This window comes from Taudactylus pleione, unplaced genomic scaffold (genome assembly GCF_031769625.1).
Source record: "Taudactylus pleione unplaced genomic scaffold, aTauple2 ptg000015l, whole genome shotgun sequence".
Classification (NCBI taxonomy): domain Eukaryota; kingdom Metazoa; phylum Chordata; class Amphibia; order Anura; family Myobatrachidae; genus Taudactylus; species Taudactylus pleione.
Window position 1 is genome coordinate 5,997,888 of NW_028284417.1, and position 12,636 is coordinate 6,010,523.

The following is a 12,636-nucleotide window of genomic DNA, read 5'->3' on the forward strand; positions in this document are numbered from 1 at the left end:
GCTATGAAGGTTATGTGGGATGTTCTGGAATCTGATAAGCTTGCCTGAAGAGGTGAGTTTTCAAGGAACGCTTGAAGGATTGTAGACTAGAGGAAAGTCTTATTGTGCAAGGTAGGTTATTCCATAGAATGGATGCAGCGCGAAGAAAGTCCTGTAACCATGAATGGGAGCAAGTAATGCATGGGGATGAGAGACACAGATCTTGTGCTGAGCGGAGAGGTCGGGTTGGGAGATATTTTGAGATGAATGAAGAGATGTATGTTGGTGTGATTTGGTTAATAGCCTTATGTATAAGTGAAAGTATTTTGTATTGAATACGGTAGAAAACCGGCAACCAATGGAGGGACTGACAGAGCGGTGCAGCAGAAGAAGAACGTTTCGCTTCAGGATGACTGCTGTCGTACTTCATCCTCCTCGCTAGGGACTGTTGGAGGGTCAATTGTTTAGTAAAAGTAGTGGTGTTCCTACTTCCTCTCTGGGATGATGAACAACTCCCAGCAGCAGCAACAGCACTAGGAGGAAGTGGTTCTTGATCTTTCCCTATTTTATTTTTATCGGAGAAAGTTTGGTCCTCCATTTATGTTATATTGATATATACGTGCGGCTAAGGCGCACACAAACAGAAAATAATTTTTTATTTTTGTTGGACACTAGTGCACTTTGTGGGTTACACCACCCTTTAAGAAATTAGCCAACCGCCCTTTACTTATGGGACACAGGCGCACGCTTGGCGCTGCTCCTTTGTTGATGCACGTGCAGCCACAGTGCACACAATTCACAAACACAGAAAATATTTTTTTATTTTGTTTGGAGTGCACTTTGGGGGTTACAGCACCCTTTAACGGTCAAGCCAGCCAGCCCTTTACTTATGACACAGGCGCACGCTTGGCACTACTTTGTTGATGCACGTGCGGCTACTGTGCACACAATTCACAAACACAGAAAAAAAATATTTATTTTTTTGCACTTGGGGGGAGCACCCCTGATGGACAGAGCACCCCCTGGACAACACTACAGAACCCCTTTAGGACTGGGACACTGCACAGGACTTTGGAGTGGACACAGCCCCTATGGACAACTGACTGCACAACACAGTCCAGCCAGCCCCTATGGACTTTGGAGGAGTGGACACAGCCCCTATAGACAACAGCAGCACAGCACAACACAGCCAGCCCCTATGGACTTTGGAGGAGTGGACACAGCCCCTATGGACAACAGCAGCACAGCACAACACTGCCAGCCCCTATGGACTTTGGAGGAGTGGACACAGCCCCTATGGACAACAGCAGCACAGCGCAGCACAGCACAACACTACACTACACAGCCCAGCCAGCCCTAACTCCCACCCTCCCTCTTCACTGTCCACAGCCGAGTGAGAAAATGGCGCCGACGCAGGTACCTTATATAGAATCCAAAACCCGCGAGACCCGGAAGGCGGGATGATGACGTTTTGCCTCGATTTCAGATCCGAGTCAGGCGGGAAAAGTCGAGCCTGATTCGGATCGGCCTCGGATCGGGGGGGTTCGGATTTCAGAAATCCGAACCCACTCCCCCCTAATTATTGTTCAATTGTTCATTTTAATTGGCAAGTGGATACCCGCCTTTAGACTCTGTGCCTAATCACTGACAGCTCCAACTCTTTAATGACTACAGAAACCAGATATTCAAATACATTAACTGAGGTAAGTTTAGGGGAGTACTGGTACCTTTTTTTTATATAGTTCTGATACCCTTACCGCAGATAGAAAACACTGGTCCTGCCAAAATTGGGACTTTTGTGAGGTATTTCTATATAAATCCCCTGAAATTACAAAAAAGTTGAATAATAAAATTGTACATGTTAACAAATATGGTACACTAACCTGCAGCATTTCTTTCCTTCAGCCTCACAGCAGGTTTTTGCGCTTCCATGATTCAGTAATATCTCCTTTTCAATGTGAGAAAAAGAAATTCGCCATGTATCTGTGAAAAATGAAAAATCACAAGGTACCTTAAATGGGAAACATAACCGAATGTGGAAATGCCTGTGACAGATATACCAGTCATTTTTTAAAAGGTAGCAGGTAATTTTAAGAACATTCAGGGCCTGATTCAGTAGCGGGCGCAAATGCATTTGTAGCTGCGATTCCGCACGGAATGCAGCTGCGAAAATATGCGAATGTTTCCAAAGCATATCCGAGCTTACCTGCTGCCTTCTCATATCCGTCCAATGTCACGCTCCTACGTAAACGTCAGTAACACTGACACACATCAGCCAATCACATAGCATGTAAAGCAGGTCTGACTAACCGCAAATGCTGCAGCCCTCCTGACACTCAGAGAGCGATTGGCTAACATATGCATGCCCATGAAACGGTGTTTAAACAGTCAGACACAACTGCAATTGCCTAACCACCCCCCGTTACTTCCCCCAAAAGCTGACCACCTGACACTCACTGTGTAAGGGACTCCTATATGAGAACGTAATCACAATGTAATCGCTGCACGTACGCATGGCGCCGTTGGCACATGCGCAATAGCAAACAATCACTCGATCTGTGAAAATATTGGCATCGCGTCAGTTGATGAATCCGGCCCTCAGGCCATGTATATTTCCATTACTATAGACTATCCCTGGAATCTTGTTCTCACCAAATATATTCTGACCTTACGGTATGATCAGTCAAATGAGGTGACCAGCATTAAGATTTAGGACTGAGGGTTATATTTATTAAAGAGCAGGGTTATAGAAGTGGAGGTGTTGCCCATCAGATTCTAGCTACTATCTTCTAAAAAGTGTTAGCATTACTGCCTCACAGCACTGAGGTTGTGGGTTCAATTCCCACTATGGACCCAACTGTTTGGAGTTTGTATATTCTCTCTGTGCTTGCGTGGGTTTCCTTCGGGTACTCCTGTTTCCTCCCACACTCCAAAAATATACTGGTAGGTTAATTGGCTCCCCTCAAAAAAAAAAAAATATATATATATATATAACCCTAGTGTGTCTGTGTGTGGGCATGTGATAGGGAATATAGATTGTTAGCTCCATTGGGGAGGGACTCATGCGAATTAACAGATATTCTCTGTAAAGAGCTGCGGAATATGTGTGCGCTATGTAAATAACGAGGTAGAATATGATTGGTTGCTATGGGAAACACCTCCACTTCTATAAACCTGTACTTTAGTAAATAACTTTACACAAATTCAAATTGTGTAAATCCACAGGAAGGCAAAACACCACAGTGCAAAAGGTAGTTCATGCATACAACAAGCTATTTTATCTCATAATGTAGACAAACAATAAAAGGTTATATTATAGCACAGGTTCTCAAACTCGGTCCTCAGGACCCCAAACAGTACATGTTTTCCAGGTCGCCTCACATAGTCACAAGTGAAATAATTAGCTCCACCTGAGGATCTTTTAAAATGTGTCAGTGAGTAATGAATACACCTGTGCACCTGCTTGGTGACATGTAAAACGTGACCTGTGAGGGGTCCTGAGGACAGAGTTTGAGAACCACTGTATTATAGGATGAAAAAAAGGTAAAAAAAAACAAATAAGATAGAATTATTGAACAACAATGAGACACAGGCCCTCATTCAGAGCCACTCGCTAGCGGCAGTACGCTCGTTCCGAGCGATGTTCGCACATCTGCGCATGCGTACGGTTTTTAGTACGCATGCGCGAACCAGTCAGTGCGGCCGAAAATCATTTGTACGCAATATAGCGAGTGCCTGCTATTTTGAGTGACAGAATGAGGCGTATGTGGGTGGTAACAGGGGAAGGTGCTTGAAAACGGGGAGTGGAGATCTGATCGCAGGCGTGCTTAAAGGTCAAAACGGGCATTTTATGGGTGTGCATAATTAATACAGCAGCGTCAATGACCACGTCACTTGGTTTTTTTAACTCAGAACTGCTCGCAAAATAGCAGTTGAAAAAACCAACCACAAGAATAGCGAGCAGTTCATATCCTGTTCGATGTACTCGATTAATCTAATAAATAGCGGACATGACGTATGGTGCGAGCGGCCAGGGGGCGTTTTTATCAAATAAACGAGCGTATGTTTTGCTCGCTCGTTCAGACTTAGAGGTGTGAACAGACTGCAATGTGCGAACGGATCATTTGCATAGCCACCCCTTGTTTTTGAACGAACGAACGCAAATAGCGAACGGCTCTGAATGAGGGCCACTAGTCAAAAGTTCTACAAGCCTTTTACTGCCTATTTGTCACGATCCTGACTAATTTTTCCCATATTTTCCTATGTTTGTTCCAGCTAGCTCTGAGGTCTGCTCGTGCTGTGACTGCACATCTATCCCAGATGACGCAGAGGTCCGCCTGCACTGCACATCGCATCCAGCTGACTATGAGGTCTGTCCATGCTGTTCCTACTCTGTGTTCCCAGTGTGCTTACTCAGTATGCTAGCACTCAGGCTGCACACCAAGGACCTGATTCAGACCCGCTCGCAAGATGCGATCGCTCGCTGGCAAAAAGGGGACGGATATTTAGATGAAGCTCTCGCACTGCGTCGCGTAAGGACGCCCACTATGTTTTAGTGAGCTATGGCAAAGTGCGCTTGCAAATGTCTGAAGATGCCCCCTTGCCACTCGCAACACACGTCATCTCCGGGAAATGAAGGATTAATCGAGACAATCGTGAGCCATCGGAGCTACTCGCAGCCCTTGGGGTTGCCTTAGCCTGCCGCAAGCACAGGGATCAGCGCTGGCTGAAATACATCCAGGTGATGTGTACAATGACGCTACTTTGCTAATTATGCACGCCCTTTCAAAGCCGCTTTTGCAGCCAGACACGCCTGCGTTCGCACATCCACTCCCCCGTTTACAAGCACCTACCCCTGTTACCACCCACAAACGGCACTGTCACTCAAAGTATGGACCTGATAGTGGCTTACAAGCTACCAAAATCGGATTGCAACGAATGGCTTGCGCACGCATACTGCGAATTATACGCATGCGCAGATGGGAGAAAATCGCTCAGAGCGAGCAATCGTGCCTTAGCGTGCGGGTCTGAATCAGGTCCCAAGTTCCTTCTAAAACTCAGTATGAGCGCAACCATGTTGGATTCAGACACCTGACTCTCCTCCACCACTTAGAGTGCTGCTGCGCTGCTTCCAGACCAGCTGATTGAAGAATCCAATCCCCGGGGGACCACCCCTATAAATTCCATTTCCTGACTGGCTCCCATTGCCAGTACAACGTCGCTTCTGCTGAAGTTACAGCTCTGTGCAGAGCTCCCAGGTACTCTGTATCTAAACGATTCCAGTTCCATGTCTGGTTATAAAGTCTTCATTCCATTTAGTACTCCAGTTTGGTTTTACCGCAGAGACTTGCTCATCCCTGCCACCATCGGTCACAGCCAATATCTCCAATCATCGGTCCCAGCCAATATCTCCAATCGTCGGTCCCAGCCGATATCTCCAATCATTGGTCCCAGCCGATATCTACAATCATTGGTCCCAGCCAATATCTACATTCATCGGTCTCAAACTGATCCGGTCCTTCAATTCATCAACATCAGTTCCAATCCAATCCTACTTCATCAGTTTCTATCTGATTCTACCATTACAGTTCCAATTCAATTTCCAGTCTATTAAAGTTGTTCCCTACTGTCCTCGCCTTCGGGCTCATCACCTCCAGCAGTTCTACTGCCTCCATTCTTTCCTCTATGCATGTGGTAGTCCTGGCTCAAGCCACCCAGATTTAATCACACCTTCCTAGTCTCCTCTTCAGCCTCCCACTCCTATCAATTACATATTTCTTCATACACAATGCCAAACTGATGAAGTGGTGAATGTTTTTAGTCATCTTTTCTAGTATTTGCCAAAAAAATCTAGACCATACACCTATATAAAAAAGTCCAAAGTGATATTTATGTTTTAATGGATAACAGCAAAGACTTGATAATGTCACCATTAAAAGAATATAGGCTGGGTGGACCCAGGATTGGTTCACTCAGAATGTAGTGAGAGCCATATGCCGAGTTGTCTTTAATTATTTTCCAGTCACTCAATGTAACTGTATGAATAAGTAAATCAGTGCTATATTCATAGTAAATTAATGTACATAGGCAAATCATTGTCTTTACCTTTGGATTCCTTCCCCTTCTCGGCTTGCTTAGGTACCATATAGAATGGATTAAACTTCAACTTTCTTTTCACCTTCTTGCCTAACCATCCATCGATATTCATTCCGTCTCTTGTCTTTTGAGGCCAGCTCTGGTGTATTTCTAATGCAAGAACTAGATCCACAGAGATATCTGCATGCTCATTCGCGATAATAACAGTTACTGCAGGACAAGAGGCTTTTTTCCTTAATAAAGTTACAGGCATATCTGTTTAAAAAAAATTGGTACATTTGTAGAACCTGTTCAGAATACAGTAAAACAAATCAAACAAAATAATTTATCTTTAATAAAAATCTAATGCACATTTGGGACTTTTCATAAAACAAAAATTGAACTGACATATGATTTACGTTGACTGTGTGCCATACTCCGGCTTCCTTCCAAATTCCAAAAATATACTGGTAGGTATAATTGGCTCCCAACAAGAATTAACCCTAGTCAGTGTGTATGTGTGTGAGTATACATGTGGTAGGGAACAGAGTGCAAGCTCCACTGGGGCAGGGACTAATGTGAATAGACAAATATTCTCTGTAAAGCGCTGCGGAATATGTGTGCGTTATATAAATAACTGGTAATAATAATAATAAATACTGCTGCTAATACGATCACTTTACTCTAAACACATCGCAGGCACTGGATCCTTTCGGAGCCCCTGTACCTGCATGTGTATATTACAGCTGAGTGAATGTTATTTTCTTATTGCTGTGAATAGCAAATTATCGGGTCTAAAATCTGTTAATTGATAAATATTCCCTTAAGCAAGAAACACAAAAAAAGTATTGTGTAATATTCAATATGACCACTAGGTGGCAGTAATGAATCTGATATGCAAATATACCAGTGGTCGGGGAACAGGAGTAAATTTAGTGATGGGAAATGTAGTTCATTTTGGTGAACAGTTCATTCTGATGTAGTTCACTGAAAAGAATAGTTTAAATGACCAGTTCATGTAGTTCATTTAGGTCATTGCATCACTGGCTCTGAAACACTGCTGAGAGAAGTGATTGGAAACCTAGAACTAGTCTATTACACAAACAGTAGGGATTTCAACTACTAGCTCATTAGGTGAGTTATAGTCTTGGTCAAATGATCAGCTATGTTTAAAATGTCTGATCTTTTAATATTTAAAAAAAGCATTATATAACAAACTACTAGTAGTAGTGACATGTTTAGCTCTGCAATGCTAATTTAATTATTGTTATAATTTTTATGTCCATAATATACAAGTGAGAGAGACCCAAATTCAGAGTAATGTAACGTGTCACTTTTTTTTTTCTTTTAAAATACAGTAATTAGAAGGAAAACACCTTTGCCCCATTTATTAATCGCACCCATTAATGTCACTTAATGCACACCAGAGTTACTGTAGATTAATAATAGGGCGGGTGGGATTACAGCCTCCACATAAAAATAGGGGGATGGTCTCAATATGGGCAAGTTCTCTACTTGTCCTCTGTAGAATGTTTTATACATCACCGCTATAAAATTGAGATCAGTACAGTAAAGATAGGAAGAAGATGTATCAAATCTTAGAGAGCGATAAAGTAAAGAAGTTATGCAAAGCATAGTCTATAAAATGACAGAAGCTAATAGGTTCCATTTTATCTCTCTTGAAGGTTTGATACATCTCCCCCTATGTCTTGTAGAGTAAACAGAAGTACAGTATATTGCATGCAGCACTCAGCACTGTGTATTAAGCTGATTAGGAGTGTGTCTTGTGAATTAATATACTAGGAGAATGAATCCTGACAATGGGGGTCATTCAGACCTGTTCGCGAGCAAAGGACGCTTGCAAACGGGTCGATGTTGCCCCACTGCGCATGCGCACGATGGGGGGAGCTCAGTCGTGCGCATGTGCGAGACCCAGACTGCGACAGCCAAGCTGTCGCTCCGGGTCTCGCACCAAAGGGGGCGTGCTGTCGATGTTGATTGACAGCACGCCCCTTTTGGTGGGTGTGCCGGGGGCATGCCTGCCAGACGGAGGCGTTCCCATGGGAACGCCTACCGTCTGAAGCCGGCCCCACTGACATCACTAGTGATGTCAGTGGGAGTGATTTTGGCTCTGATAGAGCCAAAATCACTCCAGGACTTGTGGCAGGGAGACCCTACCGCAGGGTCTCCGTTGCAAGTCCGATGGTCGCGATGGTCAAGACCATCGCGACCATCATCATGGCCGCTCGCATATGCTGTGGGTGATAACCCACAGCTATGCGAGCGGCCATGAGGCCGCTCCAAAAACAGGTAGGAGGGCCCTGATTCAGAGCGAGCGCTCTGGTCAGAGCGTCCGGCTCTGAATCAGGCCCAATATACATCAGATCCATACAATGCATATGTCTGCTCACAGCAGCGCCACCTGTGGTCGTTTAGCAGTATTGACTCATGATGACTGTATGTGAGAGAGCTGATGGGGACTGTATCATGTGACTTTTGAACTACTCAATGAGTCATCATGACAATCTATTTAAATCAGCACCATGAGTCACTGACTAGTGAACTAGAATGCCTGAATGAGTCATGACAATCTAGTTCAAAGTCACACACACACAGCCCTTACAAATTGTCTGAGCATAGCAGTGCTACCTGTGGTCATTTAGCAGTACTGACTCATGCCTAATGGAGCTGCAGTGCTCTCTCTGTGACTGTGTCTAACTCCTCCCACTTGTTTTAGCTCCTGATTAACTGATCTGAGCTGTGAACTGAGTGAACTAGTTCATTTTGAAGATCAGTTAATTTTGAACTGATCATTCGTGAACTACCCATCACTAGTAAATTACCCCAAGTGGGGTAAAAATGAAATTCCTGGGGACGGACAGCCAGGCATGCATATGAATCATTCTATAATATAGAATGATTCATATGCATGCCCAGCTGTGCCGCAGGGAGGCTCTAAGCCGGATGCCCGCTGAGATGTTATTACCAACAGATGCCCGGCTCCTTCCCTGAAGCGCCGCGTTAGCCGGAGGATGGAGTTCACTTCTGAACTCCAGCTTCCGGCTCTATCCATGCACACTATGGGAGAGACGTCATGACATCTCTCCCATAGTTCCGAGGAGCAGCCGGGCGGACAGGACTGCGGCGGATGCAGGACTACAGGGGCATTATATGGGGGCACTACTACAGGGGCATTATATGGGGGCACTAATATAGGATTTCCGTCCTTTCAAATCAAGGGGGTAACGTCGGTGTTCTAAATATATTTTGGGGTAAAAGGTAATAAAGTTCCCTGACCCCTGATATTTACAGTATAGCAGAGCAATGAGAAAATATGGTACACGGAAGTTAATAGCACAATTGAAGAAACATAAAAAAAAAAAAAAAAGAGAGGTTAATGAAAAGAAAATTCGAATAATCCAGTTACATGAAGCAGTATAGTCCCATGTTGGGTTAATATACCAGTTACCATATGAAAACAGGTGTCCTGTGGCAGCTCAACTGATGCATTTGTAATAAATTCAATGGGAGGTGCCATGTGACCAGAGCAGTCAGGGTGTAAAGTGTTCAACAGCTTCACCGTGATATGTTTGTTACAGCTAGCACTAAGTGGTGCCTGAGGGAAGGGGTCTTCCAAGTCATAGCAGAGTATCAGAGCCTGTGACAGTGAGCTGCAATGCCTGCAGTCTCTGCTGGAAAGCACAGTTGGTCAGAAGTGACTGCTGACGAAGGCAAAGTTGCAAACCTGGTAGCAAATAAGGGTCTGATTCAGAGCATTGCGCAATGCTGATGTACACATAGTTAAGGGGTTAGGTCTAAAGTGAAGAGGTTTACAGGACGTCTGACGTCACAACACTGACTCACGACAACAGGTGGAGGAGCAAGGTTCAGAACAGGGGGCCAAAAGTGTCCCCTCACAGGCTCGCTTCGCTCTCCATGCTTCGGGCACAGTGGCTCACTTCACTCACCACAAGTTTATATTCCCTCTATCTGCCCATGTGGATAGTAACACTGTGTCGAAGCCGGATAATTGGCTGAGACAGGATCGGTTTAAAATTTGATCTTCGCGATGCCATTTTGCGAATGGTAATGAGACGCCATTTTGCAACTGGCCGCCCAGCTCCAATTTAGTTAAACTCGCCACTATAAGTACATACGGCGATGCTATTATTTAGCGTCGTGCGATTCCCATGCAATGGATAGAAGTTAAAAGTCCTCACCACATAAATACAGTCACCAAAACATATAAACTAATTATCCCTGCAAGACACGCACCATAATGTACACCACAAAACACATAGTCACACAGCGCTAACTAGCGTCTTTTCCCAATTCCCCAATACTTACACACTGCACACTTACATGAAAGGTTCCCTAGTATTAAAGTGTAATATTCAAGGTTTATTCAGTGATTATTAATGTTGTGTAATAAAGGTTATTTGATATCTAAGGTTTATTAAGCAGACCGTGTCTGGTGTTGTACTGATCCACTGTGTCTCCACAGATTTCCGGTACCATCGTTGAGAAGATCGGAACTGATGTCTGCAAACTATGGACTATAGAGAGTTAAACCATTAAAATGTACTCTGTAATGTTAGCAGCTTAGATTTGCATGCAGCGGGAAAAAGGATACAAAGGGCGGTTGAAGGCTGTTTGTGTCCATTTGAAATTGTCCTATAAACGATCCTGTAACGGAAACACCTTTAAGAAGAACCATGCCAAAATTTGTCTATTGTATTGCCAATCCCTGAAAGAGTATATAAGTGCGTTCTGACCCCAGTCTGGAGTCTTCTTGCTGTGCTGTTGACGGAGGTTTCTAATGCCGATGCCGGTATCTGGGCCCAGAGCGCGTGCGTATATAACAACTGTACCTTGGGTCTGTATGATTTATTTGCACTAATTGTCTTTAGATCACAGCGTGTAACCATCTGTTTTTATGTTGAATAATAACTTTTTGTGATTTGGAACCACATTCAAAGACTGAAGGCATTTATTTACTGTACGACTCATTACGCTAAATTGCGACAATTCTAGAAGGTATAGGCAGGATCGCATAGAGGTTTTAAGTAGGTATCAATAGTTGGGGTCTCGTAGTGTGAATCACGCCACCGGTCACTCGGTAACACTCGGTAGCAATCTCTCAGCAAAAGGGTGGAGGCGCCTAACAGGAGAACGCATTGTGCCTTCGAAATCTGTTACCACTTTTGTTGCTGAAAGTGCGCTACCTGTTATTGTGGCTTTAGGAATGCTGATTGAGTATCCAGGGACGAGGGAGGAAAAAGTTTGTTTTCCTTCATCGATAGGTTTTTTTTTGTTGTTGTTGTTGTTTTGTGTGTTAAAAAAAAGGGGAAGTCGCATTATTGTGTATGCGGCTAAGTCGCATTATAGCGTAAAAGTCATAATACGTGTTGTGTAGTAGTCGCATTATTGTGTATGCGACTAGTCGCACAATAGCGTATACGTATTTCCGGTATTGCTGCCACATGTTTTAAACAAAGCCGTTGAGATTGTATTATCAGTGTTGCCAATAGCTGGGTCAACGTGTATTTTTCTGCGCAGGAAAAAAGTGTGTAACAGTGAGCATTTGTTGGTTTAGGGTGTAACACGGTTCCTAAATGTTAAGGGTATCGTAGGACCCTTAAGTACTAGGCGTAAGAAGCAGCCTAGTGACTCGGTAGTAGCTTACCGTTTACTATACACATAGCAGGTTATGGGTTGTTATTTTTGTTAGGGTTCAGCTCTCAGTGTGATTACAGTATTCAGTAAACTGTTAGGCTTATTTGAGCACTGTAATTGAACCGCATAGTTTTGGCTAAACTGTGATTGTGAACTGATGAGAGGGTGGACGAAATCAACTGGAAAACAAAGGGTAAGTATTACCACCTAGCAGTTGAAAAGTAGTCAAAAAGGGATTCTGTGTGGAAGCAGCTTCTTCCATAGGTGCGTGGAAGCATCTAGATAGTCTTCCATAGGGTTTGTGGATACGCCCTGTTTCCAAGACGTCCACAGGTAAGTGAAAGTGTCTTGAGTGTCTTTCACCAGTTTAAATCTTTATTGAAAAACATAGGGGTTTTCCCAGGATGGGAGCCACGCAAACAGTAGAGATGTTAGACAATGATGTGCTGCTGATGGAAGCACCGCTTGGGTCGGCACACCGTATTATGCATACTAAGTACGGTGCTTATGCAATTAGGTACTGTGATGTATGGTTTAAGACGACGATGAGTGTTAGACCATTTCCCAGAATTGGTAGCTTTGATAAGGATGTATTGAACAATGTCCGAGATATCATCAGTATGGTGCGTTCTCGAGTGAAAAAGGTAAAATATAACAAATGTTTAAAATTATGGCGGCATAAAGGGGATGCGTGGCTTAAAGGTGTGCAAGCGATGCAAACTAGCGTCGCGAGCACATTACCGGAAAGTACACCCACAGCGCTAAACTGTGGTGCGTGCGCGCCACGAGATAGCGCGCACGTGCAGCAAGGTATCGTTGTGGAAGGTATTGCCAGTGGTTCACGTGCACCACCGCCACCCTATGTGGATGGGGTGCAGGTACAGTTGTTGAAAAAACCCATAAAAG

At 44.0% G+C, this 12,636-nt stretch overlaps 1 protein-coding gene across 1 annotated transcript in view; it reads right to left on the bottom strand.

The window, feature by feature from the left end:
* LOC148542089 (cyclic GMP-AMP synthase-like) overlaps positions 1–12,636 on the bottom strand; it is a 126,869-nt gene that overhangs the window by 38,378 nt on the left and 75,855 nt on the right. Inside the window, exons 3-4 of the mRNA XM_088470524.1 lie at positions 6,085–6,330; positions 1,863–1,962 (exon numbers count right to left, since the gene is read on the bottom strand). Of these exons, the coding sequence (XP_088326650.1) occupies positions 1,863–1,962; positions 6,085–6,330 (346 nt within the window). The remainder of the gene's footprint in view (positions 1–1,862; positions 1,963–6,084; positions 6,331–12,636) is intronic.